We start from the raw sequence: 21,016 nt of genomic DNA, 5'->3' as shown, positions 1-21,016 counted from the left end.
AGGCAGTAGGAACTGGTGTCTACTTGGTTTAACATTGTGGAAATGCAACATGTATTTATAGAGGAATACAAGTACAGTAAAATTAATCAAATGCAGATATTGTTGTGCATTAAGCCGGCGTCACCTAAACGTTCTACTATTCCAAACTTCGTATAAAGTAGTAGCCTCATCTAAAAGTCTGACTGATGCTACTGTATTTTTTTTAAACCACTTTCCGGCTGATACCGTAATGCATCCCTGGAATGAACTTATTTTACCACCCAAAATTTACCCGACGAGGTTTCCACTTCCATAATGCAGGCATCGGCAACCCAAATGTTTAATAATAATTCTTAAATAATAAGAATGTTTAATAATAAAGATAATAATCATTTTGTCTTTTCAACAAAAATCAAACCATCTCGGGAGCCGCAACCCTTTATGTCCTGGCTGTAAATGCGTCTCAGTGTGTGTTGATGTTCTAGTAAAGGATAAAAACGTGTTAAAAACTGAAATGCAGACTTCCTTTGCTCCGTTTTAGGCTTTAGCTGCTTTTCTCGCATCTCCAGCAGGAAACTTTTCAACGGTTTCTAATAAAATGTCTCGACGCTGAAGTCGCTTCGCATTCACCAGCTTCTTGTTCTAATGTTCCCGTTCCACCTTAAATGGTGACTAAGGCACCAGAACTGCTATGCTATTGAAATGGAAAATTTGAATGAGAAGCTCATTAATTATTATTACGAATTATTATTACGAATTATTATTATTACGGTGGTTGTTGTTGTCATTATTATTATTATTATTATTATTATTATTATTATTGAATGTCGTTTAAATTTTAAAAAAGACTTCACATTTATGAATCTCATTTTCTAAAACTGTTCTCCACAGAAACTTTCATTGAAAGGTTTTTTGGCACCTTTATTTTTAAAAGGGACTTGCACTTGTTGTTTTCTTTATTTCTGCCTAACTCAGTGTTTCAGGCGTAAACGCAGAGACTCTGAGCGGTTTGGTGTGAAACAGTTCAGACGTCTTTACAGTGGTGGTGATGGGAACCAGGCGTCGCCATGACTACAACACAGAGATCGATCATATAAAATATTTTATATATTATATATTTTATTTACTTACTGAGTCTTCTGAGTTTTATATGGATTGCTGATGGAAATGTGGAAAATCTGAAGAAAGAAGGGACCGTTTTGCCTGCGGGTATCCCTCCACCATGGGAATGTTTTTAAAAACAAAATCTTATCAAAATGATCATAAAACAGTTTAATTAATTGTGGGGCATACAAACACATCTACTTATTACCATGGATCCATTTTGACCTCCATTTGGAAATATTGAGACCATTTGAATAAAATGAGTAATGAATAATTCTTTTTGAATGGAAATAAGTGGGATTCGTGTTTATTGAGATGTACGTTCACTTATTCATTCCTGTCCATTTTGCATGAGCAGTTCGTTTGTGTAATTTGAGTTTAACATTGTGTGTAACTTCCTAATTTTAATCAGTCAGCGCCACATCCTCTCAAAGCAGAAGCCCAGCAGTGTGTTTTGCAATAAGTCTCGTCTCGTCTGCCATCAATTACGAAAGTGGCAAAACACGGAGCTTTGACTTCAAAATCATGAGTTGAATGTTTATATTTCTTGATGTTTACATCTGCATGTGTTAAACGGTCTTTACTGGTGACCACCTGATTTTTAGGCAGTAGTAGACGTTTATTTCGTTGCCTTGCTCTAGTATGAAGTTCCTCCTGATCAGAATGGGTGCATTTCTCTGTAAATTGGCAGAAGTTTTTCCGCACTTCTGAATACTTTCTGCTGCTGCCGTCAGGAGTTACATCGTTAATAAAGATGAGAAGCAGCCATGCAAGCCAAACCTTGACACTACCTCCACCATGCTTTACCCATGAGCGTATATATGTGTATTTCGATCCTGAGCAGATCCTTTCTTTCTCCACATTTTGGCCTCCCCGCCACTTTGGTAGAGGTTAATCTTGGTCTCATCAGTCCATAAGTCTCTGAACGTTTGTGGCTCATCTGTTTATTTCTTTGCTAATTTTAATCTGGCCTTCCGATTCTTGGGCTACGTTCAAATTTCCAGGCTGAAGTGCCACAAATCTGACTTTCTGCCCTAAAGTGACTCAGATCTGATGTTTTCAGGGCTGTGTGGACACAAATCCGACCTGATCCACGGTCATATGCGGATCCTAGATCGGATACGTATCCGGTTTGTGGCCATGTGACCTTAATGTGACCGTCAGATCAGAATTCATGTGCTTTTTTTTTTTTTTTTTCTCCACTGCACGTGCGCCATCATTCAGCGTTGCCATGGCAACAGCGCAGAACAGACGTTAAAGCCTGTAAACGGTGGAAAAGCAGCTCGTCTCACCTTCTTCTCCTCCGTCTGGCTCTAATAATGAAGCTGAGAGCTGATCAGAGTTAATGATCTTCTCAGCGAAGCTCGTTCTGCTCGTTAGTTTGTGCTGATGATGCGGCGATTCAGTCACGTGACGGTACTGAGTAGGAGGAGCTCTTGAGGGTCATTTCAGGAGCCGGTTCATCACATTAATGACCGATTAGAGTCACTGACCTAAACGAGTGAGAACCGTCGAGTCAGAGAGACCGGATTTGAGCAGTGAGGCTCGTGACATGAGTGTAGCTTTAGTGCTGATGAGTGGTTTGGATCTTCTGGTCTGGCCTCTTTATTTCTGCTCTCAGTCTTCAAACGGTCGACTGTGATACCTGCACCCCTGAGTGGAGGTTGTTGACACCTGAATGCCTTTTTTTAGGTTTTTATTCACAGCTGTCACGATGTTCGTCATCAACTGCTGCCATTTTCTTCAGCTGGCCTGTTTGATGTCTGGTTTCTAGTCCAGCAGTGGTTTCTTTTTCTGGCCATTCTGAATTGCTATACCAGCTGTGCCCAGTTATGCCCTGCGATTTACCCCTTTATCAGCTTCAGAATGGCAGTCCTGATGTTGTTCGTCCTTTTGAGCAACTGCGGGCTTCACAGGTGAAACCCAGGCCTCAGAGCGGATGTACAGAGCTGTTCGTTATTTAAACGATCTGACCGGGCACATCTGGGCAGCAAGAAACACCGGTCAGTCACATGTTCCAGCATTTGCGTTCACTTGAAAAATGGGTGGGTTCAAACAGAAGGCGTGTAACACTTGTTTAACGCTCCTAAGTGTGAATATCAGAAAAGGAAAGCTGGAATTCTGATGTTGAATCTCATGTTTGTCTTTGATCTCAAACCTAAATACAAGAGATTTGGCCTTGCCTTTCCGACACTTACTGAGGAGACTATAATTTATTCATTTATTTATTTATTTGCAGGCTGGGGGCAATTACTGGATGAGTTATTGTACTTCTGCTGAAGACGATTATTATTATTATTATTATTATTATTATTATTATTATTATTATTATTATTATTATTATTATTTTAAGCTTTTCTGTTGGAGTAGTTCCCCTTTTTGAACAACAAGCATTAAATACTCTGCACTTTCTGACGCATCATACTTCTCACCCACATTTGCTCCATCAGCAGTAGTGTCAGTAGTATGACGGGTAGGAATTGAGCGGTGTTCTTCATCGGGAGGGGTGAGTAGGGAGGGGTGAGTGATGTGGATGCCTTTCTGTTGCAATCTGCACCCGTTGTCACTAGATTCACAGACCCGGTCTTATGATTACAGTGACTCAGGCTTACTCAGGCTGGTCAGGTGTCTGTATGGTGAGTGTCCAGACGTTTGTAGACGCTGCCCGTGAGGCCTTCAGTGAGCAACAATTTCCATAGTTGATTCATCTGTCCAATCTTTTTAGACTAATCGGGAAAAGGAAAAGTGCAGTTATTAGACTTCTTCTTCTCACCCCTACCCCTTGTTTTCGAGTGTTGCCCCTTGTTCCTGAGCTACAGGGCAGTGGTTGAGATCTTCCTCTGAAATGAGCCCCTCTAATAAAAGAGCATCACTTCATTATCAGCTACTAGCGCCGCTCTGTAGGCGACCCTGCCCGTCTGCAGGGACAGCAGAGGAGGGGAAAGTTCAGCTCCTCACTGCTGGGCTTTAGTTACATTTAGGGATCATACGCCTTCAAAGAGGGGGGCAGTTATTTATTATCACCCCCCCTAATTCTTCAGTGATGTGAAGCTGAAGTCGGAGATTCTCCAGATTCTCGCTCGAATTTCCCCGTTCCACCTTAAATGGAGCAGCAGGTACATTCTGTTTCAGTTACATTAACATGCTGTTAGTGGTTTTCTAATGCTTGTTATGAAGAAAAGGACCGAAATACATTAAAACAACATAAAACAATAGTTATCATAATTTTTAACTGAGAAAATTCTCACATTTGTGGGTCTCTTTGTCGCATGCGCAGCCACATTGCCTTCCATTTGGAGGGTCATGTAGCCCGAAAACTTCGCCCCACCCCTCTCAACAAGAATCAAGACTCCTAGACCAGAGGGCGAAAGGCTCAGTGATTGGGCCGAGGGGTAAAATGGGATTGGGCCTTAGACTTAGGCTGTTGGATGCAGTGATGATGGAATTAGCACTAAATATTATTAAATAGTGAGCCTCTACCTAAATGCGCAGCCAGAATTCTTATGTTCCATGTTGGGCTACAATAATAAATGCATATATTCTCCTTGAAGAGCTTGTTATGATGATGCATGTTTGTTGTGACACTAGCCATTACTGCGCTATGCATGTTATTATATTTTTCTATATAATGCATTTTACACACAACGCTTGTACTCTTGTAGTGCTGTAATTGTGAGGACCCTGACATCATTGGATCTGCTCTGTCATCAAAGCCCTTAACTATGTGTTCATCACCATAGCGCTGAAAATTCGCTTTACTGTGCAGCCCTAATGTTTCGTGTTATACACAATATTTCATTCAGGAAATTAAATACACCCTGATTAGTCCTTTACGTCCACAGTGCTGTTTTAAACCTAAAATAACAACAAAAACGAAACACAAGGGTTTTTATTAAGAGTGTAGCTACAGATCCTCTGCACTGCCCTCAGAAATGCTAATGTACAACGTGTGAAAGATCCAGATAATAAAGCTGTCTGAGATCACGATGATGATATGAAGTGATAAATCATTATTAAAAGAATGCGTCTCTGACTGGGAATGGGGGGCAGTCGTGGGCTGGAGGTCAGGGAACCGGCCCTGTGACCGGAAGGTCGCCGGTTCGATCCCCTCGGCCGACGGTCCATGAGTGAAGTGTCCTTGAGCAAGACACCTGACCCCCAACTGCTCCCCAGGCGCTGTGGATAGGGCTGCCCACCGCTCCAGGCAAGCGTGCTCACTGCCCCCTAGTGTGTGTATGTGGGTGTTTCACTGCACAGATGGGTTAAATGCAGAGGTCTAATTCCACAGTGTGCAGACACAGACAGATGGTTCATTATTCTATTCTATAACCTTTTTTTTGATGAGTAAACATGAATCTAAGTAACCAATTAACCTCTCCATTCACTACTGCACAAAATAAACAGCAATGAAATGCTGACCGCTCCTCATATCAGTCCTGCAAGTGCATGTTTGTGCACTGAGAGGCGGAGAAACAGTCAGAATGACCTCAAACGCCGTTTCAATAAAGGCTACAAAGCAAATGTATGTTTATTTTCTAAAGACCCTCAAACGACTTTTCTGCTCTTAGTTATTAAACACGTTTGTTGTGACGGTAGAAATGACCTCACACGCTAAAAACACGGCCGTGGGTGTGAAACGAGTCCCGGTGCTTGTGCTTTTACAGGCTTGTCGTTCAGGATGGAGGAGTGCTGGAGCTGTGCATGCGTGAGTCTTGTAATTGGCTGTTCAGACTGAAGCTCAGTTACTCGTCCTCCGTGAGGGAGAGCTGAGTTCAGTCTCAGGGCAGACGCACTTGTTAGGGTTTTACCAGGTTGTGCCAGCCATGTAATTGGATTGACTCTTAGAGATGGTTCCTCAGGGGTTCTGCAGTAAAGAAAGCGGTTCTGTATAGAACCGTGAACATTCAGGAAACGCTTTGCGTGATGATAAGTTTCTTCACATCCTGAAGGTGCTCTTCAGATTGATGGAGAGTGTGCTGTAGATGGTTCTCTATGGGGAAAGGATTCCATGAAGCACCAAAAAGGGTTCTGATATTGTAAGAAGCTTGACGTGGTGACCATAGAAGAACCCGTTTAATTTCCTTTTGACCGACAAATATTTGAGTGTCGAGTTTTATTTTGCGTTTCGGCTGAAGTGATTTCTCCTCAGAGATGAATTGGCCAGTCCGTGTGGTTTAGTAACGTCATGCGGTCAACCTTGGTATTGCATGAACAAACCGCCTGGTCATCAGTCATGTCAGCACGCTCATCACACGACCAGCGGCAGTGACCATGTGTGTGTGATGTCATTTTACAGTAATCCATCCTGTAGAGTATTTTTGAAAATCTCTGTTTTGCGTGACCTAAAAACCTTGTTTTCTTTAAACGGGAGGCCAAAATCTGGGACCTGACCTGTTCCCACGATGTGCTGTTCAAGAGTTAAAGCTCAGCCTTTTATTTCTGGATGCCATTTTTTCATTTTCACACTTAAGTCATGTTTTTCAGACTTTCAGAGATGAAGATGGTCAAAGGCTTTGTTCCCGCAGCAGGTATGAGAGGCCCAAATCTGATCATCTTCTCCGTGTGTGACTCAGATGTGTGTCTGAGCGTCAGTGTGAACAGATAAACACACTGGATCTGACATTATCAGTTCAGATTTGAGACGCTTTCATATGTGGTACTGAAACCTGACCCGTATCCGATCTGCGGCGATGCAGCTCCGACTGAACGGCCAGCGTTTTTTACGTCAGTCCAGCTCCACATTCGTCATAATTTCACTGCTGAGACTTCAAAACATTTGGGCTGATATTTCTGTATAATATTAGAACAGACTCCTCAAGACTCTCCGCGTTCGAAGAGATTTCTGAAGAAATGCCGAACGCGGCCGCAGGAGATCGAGGCTGCGGCGTCGGAGAACGCTCAACAGTCTGAAAGCAAACTTTAAAGAATCCGAGGACGTGAACCGAAGAAGTGACCGCGGCCTTTTTACGACTCGAACACAGTCTGGGTGATGAGCCCAGCGGTCAGTCAGTGAAGCTTCATGATGCTCCTGTGATGCTGGTGAAGATGAAGCTGATAATCCGGGAGCGACTGGCGTTCGTTGGCAGTTGTGATTGTTTACCTCTGGACGAGCCGCGTGACGCTGTCCTTTTACGCATGAGGGTCAGTTTAGGGGCTGATCTGTTCAGACTGTCGCATACAGACCGCTTATAAAAGATCATCTGAACAGCCAAACCAAAAAAAATGGACTTGGTGAGAAAATCAGATTTTTTTTTTACCACCACTGTAAAGAAATCTGAACCATTTCACGCCAAACCACTGAATCACTCTGTTCACATGTCCGTGTGCGAGATGTAAAGAAAATGATGCCGTTTGCATTAAAATGTGCTTTAACAGTGTAAAGTTGCTTTACTGCTGCAGCATCAAGAAAAATAAACTAGGTGGTCCGTGTCCATCACTGTGAGCTTGTTTGCCAGGTTACCCACCCTTAATATTCGCATACTCAGTTTTTATTGTTTGAATTTGATTTGTGACTCTTGGCACGCCAGGCAGAGTGGAGATCCAAAGAAACCCCCTCCACCCCCACCGCCCACCCCCCGACCCCCTGCTCTACGGATCACGTATGAAGCCCTGCGCTGATCACCGCGGCGTGTGCCAGCATGCTTTCCAGGATTAGATGGTTGGAGTGCAGCACAGCGTCGCTGCTACTTATTCACGACCTTCAGGTTTTAACACCTTTTGTTTCCTTCTGGCTAAACTTTGCTCTGCGGTGCTCAGTGACGGTCAGTGGAGGGTCTTATTTGTGAGAGAGGCAGAAGACTGATGGAGATTAATGGCTGAATCTGAGGGCAGTAAGCACCTCCTGTGCACACAGACCCTGCCCAGCTCAGGCCTGGTGCTGAGAGAGAGGGCCTGCTGACATATCTGTGTTAATCCCTCCGTATTAAGTAGAGATGAGTAATCCTGTTATGTATGCTGATTGGGGAGATCTGAGCCATCGTAGCCGCACTGCAGTCGGCCAAGGAGGCTTTCTCAGATTCTCTTCACACACCAAACATGATGAAATGTGAAAATGAGTTATTCAGACGGCAGTAGATTCATTTGAACACAGTTATTTACACGTATGTACACATATACACACGTGTGTGTGTGTGTGTGTGTGTGTGTGTGTGTGTGTGTGTGTGTGTGTGTGTGTGTACGTGTACGTGTACGTGTGTACATACACCGGTCAGGCGTAACATTCTGACCACCTCCTTGTTTCTCCACTCACTGTCCACTTTATCAGCTCCACTGCCCGTATAGCTGCACTCTGTAGTTCTACAGTTACAGACTGTAGTCCATCTGTTTCTCTGATACTCTGTTACCCTGTTCTTCAGTGGTCAGGACCCCCATGGACCCTCACAGAGCAGGTACTGTTTGGGTGGTGGGTCATTCTCAGCACTGCAGTGACACTGACGTGGTGGTGGTGTGTTAGTTTGTGTATGTGTAATATACGTGTGTGTGTGTGTGTGTGTGTGTGTGTATATATATATATATATATATATATATATATATATATATATATATATACACACACTCACTCACTCACTCACCGGCCACTTTATTAGTTACAGTTCAGTTGCTTGTTAACACAAACAGCTAATCAGCCAATCAAATGGCTGCAACTCACTGCATGTAGGCATGTAGAGGTGGTCTAGACGACTTGCTGAAGTGCAGACTGAGCATCAGAACGGGGAAGAAAGGGGATTTAAGGGACTTTGAACGTGGCGTGGTTGTTGGTGCCAGACGGGCTGGTCTGAGTATTTCAGAAACTGCTGATCTGCTGGGATTTTCACGCTCAACCATCTCTAGGGTTTACAGAGAACGGTCCGAAAAAGAGGAAATATCCAGTGAGCGGTCAGTTGTGTGGACGAAAATGCCTTGTTGATGTGAGAGGTCAGAGGAGAATGGGCAGACTGGGTACCTAATAAAGTGGCCGGTGAGTGTATCTGTGTGTGTGTGTGGAGAGAGAGAGAGGTGAGGGGGTGGTCATGGATGATGTCCAGTTCAGTGGTGACTGTAATCTAAAATGTGTTCCTCTGAGAACTGTTGAAATGTGAGCCTGTGTGAATGAGGTTGCTCTACCACAGTGCCCAGTGTGATTGACTGGTCGGCCGTGATCGACATATTGGCCGTCCCTGCACTTGAGTATTGCGAGTATTGCGGCAGCGGTGTTGTAAACTCTCTTCGGCTGTTGGGCTTTTTTCCTCAGATGTTCTGCGTATGGTGGTGTGTATTATTTCCTCTATAGTTTTCCTGAAATTAGGTTTTAGAGATCACACTATATCGCCATACAGTATCACAACATATAGAATCGCAACCCCTGTGATGCTGATCATTTACGGTGTTCGTGGTCAGCTGTTTGAGATCATTAGTGATCTTGGCTATTTTTGAAGAATAAAACGTTTTGGAATGCGTTCCTCTGAGAGATGTTTGTTTTTTTGCGACCTAAAAAGGCAAATCACATCAGCCAGAATCCAAAATCGGAGTGCACGTGCGTTCCCACCGGCAGGGAGCTGACCCAGGCTTTGGGTGGGACGGACCGAGACCCTCGGATTTAACAGTTCATATCCAGCTTTGCATTTGTGAGACGTGAAAGAGCTTGCAGTGTGGCTGTGGGCTGGCCTTTGACCTCTATGTCCCTGCTTGGACCTTATGACGACCAGTTTTTCCCAGCTGTTTGATGCTCGTGGCCACAGCAGTTAGAGACCCTCACAAACTGAGTTCAGTGTTCCTGAAGTAATTCGACGGACAGTTGTGGTGTTTAGTTTTGGTTTTATTTTGTTATTACATTCACATTCATGGATGCATTAAAGGGCCCATATCATGAAAAAAGAGATTTCCCCTTAAATTAAATTACATTCATTAAATTTAAATAAATAAAATAATTTCATAATGTACCCAGTCCATCCAGTCCCTTGTGTAGAAACCTAAACAGCCTGTTTAATAGTTTAGTGATGTCACGAAAACCAAGTCATTTTCGTTTAGAACTGGTCGTGTTGAAGTGAATCAGGGAAGTAGAAATGCTGTAAATGGACCTTGTGAATATGTATGTAATACTTTTATCTCAAAAGGTGATTAAATATCATGCAAGTAATGTCAGGAAACATCAAAGAGGAACATTTTTCTCTGCAGAAATTAGACTCGGCGCTCAGAGGCCAATAGAAAGCAGTGCTTTGTAATCACTAAACCCTAATAAGTTAACTGAAAGAGGTCGGCTGTGTTCCCATTTACTCTTCCTTCTTGACCCGAGACTGCATCCTCCTGAGAGTTTTGTTTTTAGCTGTTTCCACACTCACGTTTACCGGAATGAGCACTGAGTGAGTTACGGGTCAGAGTGTGCAGGTTTCTCCAAGCTGAAGCCTGTAAATCTCAGCATGTGCCACACACACTGGGCAACACACCCTCGCCGTGGTGTAGAGTGGTAGTTTTTGGTTGGGTATCGTTTGGTGGTTTGGAAGTGTTTTGTATGGTTTGTTCATTTATTATTATTATTATTATTATTATTATTATTATTATCATTATTATTATTATTATTTTATTATGTCATGGTAGTTTTTGGTATGATTTGGATAGTTTTTGGTATGTCATGGTAGTTTTTGGTATGGTTTGGTAGGCCCTGGTATGGTTTGGTAGGTCCTGGTATGGTTTGGTAGGCCCTGGTATGGTTTGGTAGGTCCTGGTATGGTTTTGGTAGGTCCTGGTATGGTTTGGTAGGTCCTGGGATGGTTTGGTAGGCCCTGGTATGGTTTGGTAGGTCCTGGTATGGTTTGGTAGGCCCTGGTATGGTTTGGTAGGTCCTGGTATGGTTTGGGAGGTCCTGGTATGGTTTGGGAGGTCCTGGTATGGTTTGGTAGGTCCTGGGATGGTTTGGGAGGTCCTGGGATGGTTTGGGAGGTCCTGGGATGGTTTGGGAGGCCCTGGTATGGTTTGGTAGGCCCTGGTATGGTTTGGTAGGTCCTGGTATGGTTTGGTAGGCCCTGGTATGGTTTGGTAGGCCCTGGTATGGTTTGGTAGGCCCTGGTATGGTTTGGTAGGTCCTGGTATGGTTTGGTAGGCCCTGGTATGGTTTGGGAGGTCCTGGTATGGTTTGGTAGGCCCTGGTATGGTTTGGTAGGCCCTGGTATGGTTTGGTAGGTCCTGGTATGGTTTGGTAGGTCCTGGTATGGTTTGGTAGGCCCTGGTATGATTTGGTAGGCCCTGGTATGATTTCGTAGTTTTGGGTTTGTCATGGTAGTTTTTCATATGACTTGGATAGCTTTTGGTATGGTTTGGTAGTTTTGAAATGTAATGGTAGTTTGGGGTATGATTTGGATAGGTTTGGTAAGTCATGGTAGTTTTTGTGTGTCTTGTTAGTTTTGGTATCTCATGGTCATTTTTGGTATGACTTGGTAGTTTTTGGCAGGATTTGGTAGTTTTGATTTGTTCTGGCCTGCTAGTTTTTTATATGTTTTATGGTAGTGTTTGGTACTTTTTTTTTATGGTGGTTTTTTGGTATGGTTTGGGAGGTCCTGGTATGGTTTGGTAGATCCTGGTATGGTTTGGTAGATCCTGGTATGGTTTGGTAGGTCCTGGTATGGTTTGGTAGGTCCTGGTATGGTTTGGTAGAGGTAGGTCCTGGTATGGTTTGGTAGATCCTGGTATGGTTTGGTAGGTCCTGGTATGGTTTGGTAGGTCCTGGTAGGTCCTGGTATGGTTTGGGAGGTCCTGGCATGGTTTGGGAGGTCCTGGTAGGTCCTGGTATGGTTTGGGAGGTCCTGGTATGGTTTGGTAGGTCCTGGTATGGTTTGGTAGATCCTGGTATGGTTTGGTAGATCCTGGTATGGTTTGGTAGGTCCTGGTATGGTTTGGTAGATCCTGGTATGGTTTGGTCGTCTTTTGGTGTGGATTGGCTTTTTGTTTGGTGTTTAATTACCGATGTAATCACAGTGTGAAAATCTTTTAAGCTTCTATTGTCTTTCGTAAGCGAAAGCGTTTCGTAGTCTGAGCACCAAAAAGAAGAAAACTATCCACTGAGCAGAACGTTCTGGAGCCAGGCAGTATATCAGGACATGGACTAACAGGGACACTCAGAGTTTAGTTTGTTTTTTAGCTGCTTGCCACTACAGAACCGTGTGCAGGGTAGTGGGTTTAGTGGAGCGTGATGATTGGTTGGTGGGTCTTCGGCCCACTAAGCGATGTCCTGATGCCAGGCCTGCGTGGGCATCACAGCATCACTGGCCAAATGACTTAACTGTGAAGTATTTTTTTGAAAAATCCCAGCTTCCCTCTGCTCCGTAGACATGTGCACATGGTTGGTCAACATGGTGGTGCTGGACTTTTCTGTATGAAGTCATCTGTCCATCCATACGGTCACATGGTGGCCTCTTCTGAGCGGGGTGATTTATGATTGACTCTGTCCCGTCACGTCCGGTCGCGATGTTGACAGAGGAAGGAGAGGAGTCTTCAGACCGAAGAGGAAGCAATGCCTCACTGGTGTTCCCTCTCTGAAGTAGAGCTCTCTCTCTCATGTTTTACAGATGACATGACGGCGGCTTCCTGTGGGAAGAGGAAGTGGTGTGTCTGTTGTAGGACGGTAGCAGATCTACACGCCAGCGCAGAAGCTCTCAGTTAGCTGAACCGTCCAGCCTCGTCTCCGTTCTCCTCCAGTTCACCATGGCTTTCTGCGGGCTGCCCGCCGTCTGTCTATCCCTCATAACCATCATCAGCGGCTGCCATGGCAACGCCATCCCCCGCATCACCTTTCCTCTCGGTAAGTTTGTTTCCGTCCTTCAGTTTTGACTCGACTGATCAAACGGTTCAGTCATATTAATGATCTTATCATGTCAGTCGTTCAGCATCGATGATAAACAGCAGTAACTCAGACAGTCTTGGCAAAAAGTTCTATGACTTGTAACCATAACAGAACCCTTTTTGCTGCCGTGTTAGAACCACTTTTAAAAGCGTCTTTAAAGAGTGAATAGAACCAGTGATGCTTCATGGAGAAGAACCTTTTAGCCGTGCAGAGAACCAGCTTTGTTAGATATTGCTGTTTTTGGAGTTGTCATGATTCTATATGACTTTTGTCTATTATTAGTTTATTATTTATTTATTAATTTATTATTATTAAATTAATATCCTGCCTTCCGCTCGAAGACTGCTGGGATAGGCTCCGGCATCCCCCCGCGACCCTGACGGAGAAGCGGCTTAGAAAATGGATGGATGGATAAATTATTATTATTATTATTATTATTATTAGTAGTAGTAGTAGTAGTAGTAGTAGTAGTAGTAGTAGTAGTAGTAGTAGTAGTAATGATATTAATAATAATAATTTTTTATGAAGGTTTGTGTCTCAAGATTTGATTACTATTCTTAAAATATCATGACACTCTGGATATTAATTTTACTAGAACTTCATTCTGGACATTGTATTAGAACATCATTTTGAATATTAATAGCACTTCGTTCTAGATATTAATTTTATTAGAACTTTTTTTCTGAGTATTAATTTCCTTATATCTTCGTTCTAGATATTTTATTAGAACTTTACTCTGGATATTAATTTATTAGAAAGATTTGATTACTGTTCTTAAAATATCATGGCACTCTGGATATTCATTTTATTTCAACTTCATTCTAAATATTCATTTCATCAGGACGTTGTGCTGAATATTAATTTTACTAGAACTTCGTTCTGGACATTGTATTAGAACATCATTTTGAATATTAATAGCACTTCATTCTGGATATTAATTTTATTAGAACTTTTTTCTGGGTATTCATTTCCTTAGATCTTTATTCTAGATATTTTATAAGAACTTTACTCTGCATATGAATTTTATTAGAACTTCACTCTGAATATTAATTTCACAAACTTTATTATGAATATTAATTTTATTAGATCTACATTCTAGATATTAATTCTTTAGAACTTTTCTGACTTTTAATATTACTAGAGCTTTATTCTAGAAATACATTATATTAAAACTTCACTCTGGATATTAATTTCACTAAAACTTTATGGATATAAATTTTATTAGAACTTCATTCTAGATGTTAATTTTATTAGAACTATATTCTAGGTATTTTATTAGAACTTTATTCTGACTTTTAATATTACTAGAGCTTTATTTTAGATATTAATATTTAGATATTAATTTTATAAGAACTTCACTCTGGATGTTAATTTCACCAAAACTTTATTGTGGATATTAATTTTATTAGAACTTTTTTCTGGGTATTCATTTCCTTAGATCTTTATTCTAGATATTTTATAAGAACTTTACTCTGCATATGAATTTTATTAGAACTTCACTCTGAATATTAATTTCACAAACTTTATTATGAATATTAATTTTATTAGATCTACATTCTAGATATTAATTCTTTAGAACTTTTCTGACTTTTAATATTACTAGAGCTTTATTCTAGAAATACATTATATTAAAACTTCACTCTGGATATTAATTTCACTAAAACTTTATGGATATAAATTTTATTAGAACTTCATTCTAGATGTTAATTTTATTAGAACTATATTCTAGGTATTTTATTAGAACTTTATTCTGACTTTTAATATTACTAGAGCTTTATTTTAGATATTAATATTTAGATATTAATTTTATAAGAACTTCACTCTGGATGTTAATTTCACCAAAACTTTATTGTGGATATTAATTTTATTCAAACTTCATTTTGGATATAGAAACTTATTCAGGATGTTGTTCTTTTTTTTTTTTATCATTTATCTTATTCTGCTTCCTCGGTCATCTACTGCTGTTATTATTTTTTTTCCTGCTTGCTGATAATTTCATACGTGTATATACGACCACATTGGGTGGTTGTTGTTGTTGTTGTTGTTGTTGTTGTTGTTGTTGTTGTTGTTGTCGTCGTAGTAACCGGCCCTGTTCCAGGTCTGAAGTGCTGTACAGTTTTACGGTTTAGGCTGGTTGTAAGATTTTTTTTCCCCTGAATGTTCGGGAATCTGAGCAGATGGTACCGATATCTGGTCCCGGACTCGTCAGTGGAGCGACTTTCTGGTGAATGCTATGATAATCCGGACTAATCACGTATCTAATGGGCTTCTTTGATTCCATTTATGATGAGTTTCATCTGATGCCTGCTGACGTCTTCATTAAAGCCTTCGTTTCCAGCCGTGTGATATCAGTGTAGTGCACTTTGTGACGTTACCAGGCTGAGAGCTGTTGTGTTCAGTATCAAACAGATTAACATCTGAGCACAAGTAATCTGACCTTTTAGTTCCGTCCTGTAGCGTCTTCAACAGGAACTGTGACGCCTCCTAAGCACCTCATGGTGTATTCATCTAAAACACCTTCTCTTACACACATTAACATTAATTATTAATAACTAGGTACTTTATTATAGTTTGATTACCATTAAAAGTAATAGTCTGTCCAGGCTTGTTCTGCAGAGTGAAAAGCTTTCATTACATGTTTATTGTCTTTTTTATTTTCAGACAGAAAAATATCACGGCTTTGTTCACATTACCAGGTTGAAGTGGCACCAATCAGATTTCCTGCCCTGATGTGACTCAGATCTGGCGTTTTCAGCGCTGTGTGAACACAAATCTGATCTTTTCAAATCCGACCTGAGCCACTTTCATACGTGGTCCTAGATTGGATGTGTATGTGATTCATAGCCATGCGACCTTAATGTGACCCTCGGATCGGAATTCATGTGCTTTTTTCCACTGCAAATGCTCCATCATTCAGCGTTACCATGGCAGCAGCGCCAACAGACGTTAAAGCCTGTAAACGCTGGAAAAGCAGCTCATCTCGCCTTTTTCTCCTCCGTCTGGCTCTAATAATGAAGCTGAGAGCTGATCAGAGGTAATGATCTTCTCAGTGAAGCTCGTTCTGCTCGTTAGTTTGTGCTGAGTCCAGTGGCGGCGCTTTACTCCACTGCATTCCACGCTTTGCATTGCGCTTGGTGATGTAAGGCTTGGATGCAGCTGCTCGGCCATGGAAACCCATTCCATGAAGCTCTCTACGCTGTTCTTGAGCTGATCTGAAGGCCACATGAAGTTTGGAGGTCTGTAGTGATTGACTCTGCAGAAAGTCGGTGACCTCTGCGCACTATGCCCCTCAGCATCCGCTGACCGCTCTGTCATTTTACGTGGCCGACCACTTCGTGGCTGAGCTGCTGTCGTTCCCAATCGCTTCCACTTTGTTATAATCCCACTGACAGTGAACTGTGGAATATTTAGTAGGGAGGAAATTTCACGACTGGACTTGCTGCACAGGTGGCGTCCGATCACGGTACCACGCTGGAACTCACTGAGCTCCTGAGAGCGACCCATTCTTTCACTAATGTCTGTAGAAGCAGTCTGCAGGCCGAGGGGCTCGGCTTTATACACCTGTGGCCATGGAAGAGACTGGAACACCTGAACTCAGTGATTTGGATGGGGGAGTGAAAACTTTTGGAAATGTAGCTCTAATAGGTACAGTTGAACACTAACATATATGATCAGTGAGTCAGAGGTAGATGGATGTAAAGCAGGTTATACAAAGGATAAAATATTGATTACATGTGTGTATATATACCAGGTTATTCAAGATATAGTAGATGTACAGTATGTCGGTCTATATGTGCAGGTATAGATTTGCTAGATTAAGTTAAAGACCGTAACGTTGATGCAAGGTGTTGTTCTGACAGCACCAAAAAACGAATGATGTAAATGAAGTATATACCAGATAGGGGTCACAGAACTCCAACACAAAGGTTTGGATCGTATCCCGGGTTTTAAGTCACCGATCGGGTCGGTTTTGGAGCAGCAGAATATACAACATATCTTTACCTTCCATTTATTGATTAAAGCACTCCAAGAACACTTTAACCAAGGGGCCTTTGCCCATTTTGTTAAATGAATGTCCAGCGTTTAAGTAAGTCAGTACTCCGCTGTTAGAGCGCAGTATGAGGTGTCATGATGCCTCCTTCCTTCAAACAATGGTGAATGAAAAAGTAGTCTTTGTCCACATTATCAAAACAAGAAGTAAAACAAAGCAGTCGAGCTTGGATCTTCTAAGCTTTCTCAAAAAGAGGATGTCTGGATAGAGAGTAGACCTCTTTCCAGTCACTGTGTCCCCCCGCTGTGGAGACCACCCTCTCACTAGAAACTGAAGTGTGAAAGGTAAGCGTGAGGGTATTTACACTCCTTGTTTGCCTGGCAGGGGCAATACAATGATCACGAAGGTGGTTCGCCCAGGGCGTGATTCAGCCATGGCACTTCAGTTGTGCGGTTGCCAATTCCCCCAAATGCGGGAATCTCGGCTGCATCATTTCTGGAAGTGGAGGACTGCGTACGCCCTCTCTGTTTGGGGGGCAGACGTGGGCTGGAGGTTAGGGAACCAGCCTTGTGACCGGAAGGTCGCTGGTTCGATGCCTTTGGCCAACAGTACGTGACTGAAGTGCCCTTGGGCAAGACACCTAACCCCCAGCTGCTCCCTGGGTGCTGTGGATAGGGCTGACCACTGCTCCGGGCAAGTGTGCTCACTGCCCCCTAGTGTGCATGTATGTGGGTGTTTCACTGCACGGACGGGTTAAATGGGTTAGATCTTATTCCTCTGTATCCAAACACAGTTGGCTAATCGGTTCTGAATTCTGTTCTATTCTAATCTCTCCATCATGCCAGTAAAGTCAGCGTTAAGTTTAGCTAGAATGACAACGTTCCCAGACAAATCCTGATACGTTACCAGCGCACATTTACCACTAATGCCAAGGCTTGGTGTCAAACTTGGAGCCTTTAAACTCTTTAAACTTACCAGGGTGCATCACAACTGACATGAAAGCCTGTTAAACAAGCTGTGACCTCCTCGGTCTGAACGGCCAACGGCTCCTTCACTTCTCGGTCATGTGCAAAATACACCCCCCGATACACTTCACCACGATTTTCCTCTGCAGAGCGAGCGCCGCAGAGGAGTTAGTTCTGCTTTACCAGCAGTGCTGCGTCACTTTATTCAGTAGCAATGCGCTCACACGTGAACGAGGGGCAGCTTGACTCTCGTCGTGTTTAAAGTTTTGCAAGTGTAAAAATTCTGTCGATTTTTGTGCAGAATTCTGTTGCACAAGGCTTGAGACAAGCTGCAAGGTGCGCTGCCACTTGGCAACAGCGACGCAGCATAAGCGGTGGACGTGTACAGCATGGTCAAATTCTGCGAGTCTTAGACATGCGATGCTTCCTTTCACTTCTACATGTTGATGAGGACCTGAGGGATGCGCTGTACATCACTGTCCGTGCTTAATACAGTGATTATAGCCGCGTAGTGTAGACGTTGCCATGACAACCAGCATCACGTGAGTCCAGTCAGAGTGAGATGAGCAGCAGTGAGCAGTGCTTTTTTTTTTTTTTTTTTAAACTGCTTTAAGGTGACGTCAGACTCGGTTTGAGCTCAAGGTTAATATAATTTGAAATACTGTTTTTCTCCCTCAGTGTTAGGAGCACCTTTATAGTCAGGTACTCATGCAGAAAATGCACAGCATATGAATGAATACAAAGAAAATCATCTCTCTAATAGTTGTTTGTTATTAAATACCACAAGGCCGGTCATGAAAGTTCATGGGGAGGTTACAGGCTGTCTTTGAGCGCACTGGACTGCAGTAACTTCACTAACGAGAAAAGTTGCCGACGACTCGGCGGTGGTCTACTTTTGATCTAAAGGGTATTTACTGCAGTAGTTTCTGAGTTTGATTTGGGAAGAGTAACAGATGGTCTTGTTTTTGTAGGAGTCTGTTGTGGTCATTGTACCGGTCACAGGCGCTTCCTTTGTCTTAGATGCAGATGAACGTACAGTACTTTCCTACTTTCCCGCGAAGCTCATTAGGGGTTTTTTCCCAAACTCTCTGAAAACAAGAGCTTTTCTTTGACTTCAGAAGTCATTTGGACTTTACGAAGTCCTGAAAATGCCTTTGTTGCGTTTGCTTGTTTTGTAGACGTCTGAAAGTTTTCTAATCTTGTTTGACAGCTTAGCGCTTTCGCTGAGTCAGTGTTTAGAGTGACAGCTTTTCCTCTTCCAGCGTCCTGCTCCTGTACTGGTGACCATATGTTGGACTCTAGACGGCCGGTCTGATGAGTTTAGTTGATCATTCTGTACTGAGGCGCTTGATATTAAGCTGAAGGAATTGGGGCTGCAGACGAGGAAGCAGAAGTGGCCTGGTTTGGCTCGTTTGGATGAAAAGGAAAAGTAGGCGCATGAAAGCGCTGATGTAGGTGAAACCTTGTTTTGTTTCTGTGTTGTGGCCGTGTTGTTAAATGAATAGGAGCCCTGTTCTCCAGAGGCGCAGCGTCAGTTCGATGGAAGCTCGTCCAAGTGTGCGCTGAGGAGGCCGAATGGGGTCAGCTTGTTCAGAATGACTGTTCAAGATGTCTGTTCATTACTTGGCTTTCCTCTCTCCTAGAGCACTCTGTACAGAGAGACATGACTGAAGAGATAACTGACCACGTGACTGTTTAGACTACAGCCATGTCCAGCTCTACATACTGCACACAGAGGTTATGATGTGCTTATTAAAGTCACTTCTCATCGTCCTCTGTGCGTAGGGCGTCCACCGAGTAATAACACTAATGTGGTGGTGTGTTAGTGTGTGTTGCGCTGGTCTGAGTGGATCAGGCACAGCAGTGCTGCTGGACTGAGAACAGTCCACCAACCAAAAATATCCAGCGTCCTGTGACCACGGATGAAGGACTAGAGGATGACCAACACAAACTGTGCAGCAGCAGATGAGCTGTCGTCTCTGACTTTACATCTACAAGGTGGACCAACGAGGTAGGAGTGTCTAATAGAGTGGACAGTGAGTGGACACAGTGTGTAAAGACTCCAGCAGCACTGCTGTGTCTGATCTACTCAGACCAGCGCAACACACACTAACACACCACCACCACGTCAGTGTCACTGCAGTGCTGAGAATGACCCACCACCCAAACAGTACCTGCTCTGTGAGGGTCCATGGGGGTCCTGACCACTGAAGAACAGGGTAACAGAGTATCAGAGAAACAGATGGACTACAGTCTGTAACTGTAGAACTACAGAGTGCAGCTATACGGTCAGTGGAGCTGATAAAGTGGACAGTGAGTGCAGAAGTGAGGAGGTGGTAATGTTATGCCTGATTGGTGTGTAGTGACTTCAGCAGTGTTAAAGCCGGTATCTGTGGTTAATAAGATGTGCGCCGTATGTCTCAGTTTCCTGGCACTGGTGGTGCTAAATGCAGCTGTTAGTGTGCTTAAGTGCATCCTGCGACTGACCTCAGCGCCAGCCAATGAGCGAAGGCCTTGGCATCATGCTATAGACAGGTTGGAGCTGACGATTGGCTCGTTCTGCTTAAACACAGTGATAGTAAAAGTCTGAAACGTTGAAATCCTCCATATGTTTTCAGCTTGTTTTGTAGACGCGGTCTGTAAATATCAGATTTCTATAATTTCCCCTAAAACCGGATAAAGAATGAGACTGAAAGTGGGCCACACTTCTCCCTTCACTGTTAACGAATGAGGAAGTTGCAGATGAGCTCAGTGTGTCGTAGGTTACCAGCTCCACTCGAGACCTCATGCTTATTCCATGTTTTTCCCATTGCTTCGAGTTTGTTGTGGTGGGATTATCTGTTGCTGTGTTTTTATGTTTCAGAAGAATGGAAAGACATGCCGTTTTTCAGATTTCAGGTTCATTTTTTTGTGCATCGGTGTTGTCGGAACAAAACCTCGTATCTCTAAAATACTAACTTTGCAGGAGAAGGAAAAAACCTACTTTACTTTTAATGGAAGTCAATGGAACCAGAATTATTTCCATGTCATTTTGCGCTTTTTAATTTGGTCCGTTCATCGTGAAATTTACAGACAATGTAAAGGAGAGCAGGTATTTTCAAACTGAGCCAAAAACTTATATATGTAAAAATTGTATTTATTTATTTTTATTATTATTTTTTTATA

At 42.8% G+C, this 21,016-nt stretch overlaps 1 protein-coding gene and 1 non-coding gene across 3 annotated transcripts in view; both read left to right on the top strand.

The window, feature by feature from the left end:
- sema4ab (sema domain, immunoglobulin domain (Ig), transmembrane domain (TM) and short cytoplasmic domain, (semaphorin) 4Ab) overlaps nucleotides 1-21,016 on the top strand; it is a 76,465-nt gene that overhangs the window by 16,468 nt on the left and 38,981 nt on the right. For both annotated transcript variants that reach the window (XM_037535553.1, XM_037535554.1), the window contains exon 2: nucleotides 12,621-12,853. In XM_037535553.1, the coding sequence (XP_037391450.1) occupies nucleotides 12,757-12,853 (97 nt within the window). In that variant the 5' untranslated portion in view covers nucleotides 12,621-12,756. The remainder of the gene's footprint in view (nucleotides 1-12,620; nucleotides 12,854-21,016) is intronic.
- Nucleotides 17,256-17,414, top strand: LOC119262626. The gene has a single exon (XR_005129782.1). It is a non-coding gene; the product is annotated as a U1 spliceosomal RNA (small nuclear RNA).

This window comes from Pygocentrus nattereri, chromosome 27 (assembly GCF_015220715.1).
Source record: "Pygocentrus nattereri isolate fPygNat1 chromosome 27, fPygNat1.pri, whole genome shotgun sequence".
NCBI classification, from domain to species: Eukaryota; Metazoa; Chordata; class Actinopteri; order Characiformes; family Serrasalmidae; genus Pygocentrus; species Pygocentrus nattereri.
The sequence above is the reverse complement of the archived record's forward strand: the minus strand, read 5'-3'. Positions and strand labels throughout refer to the sequence as shown.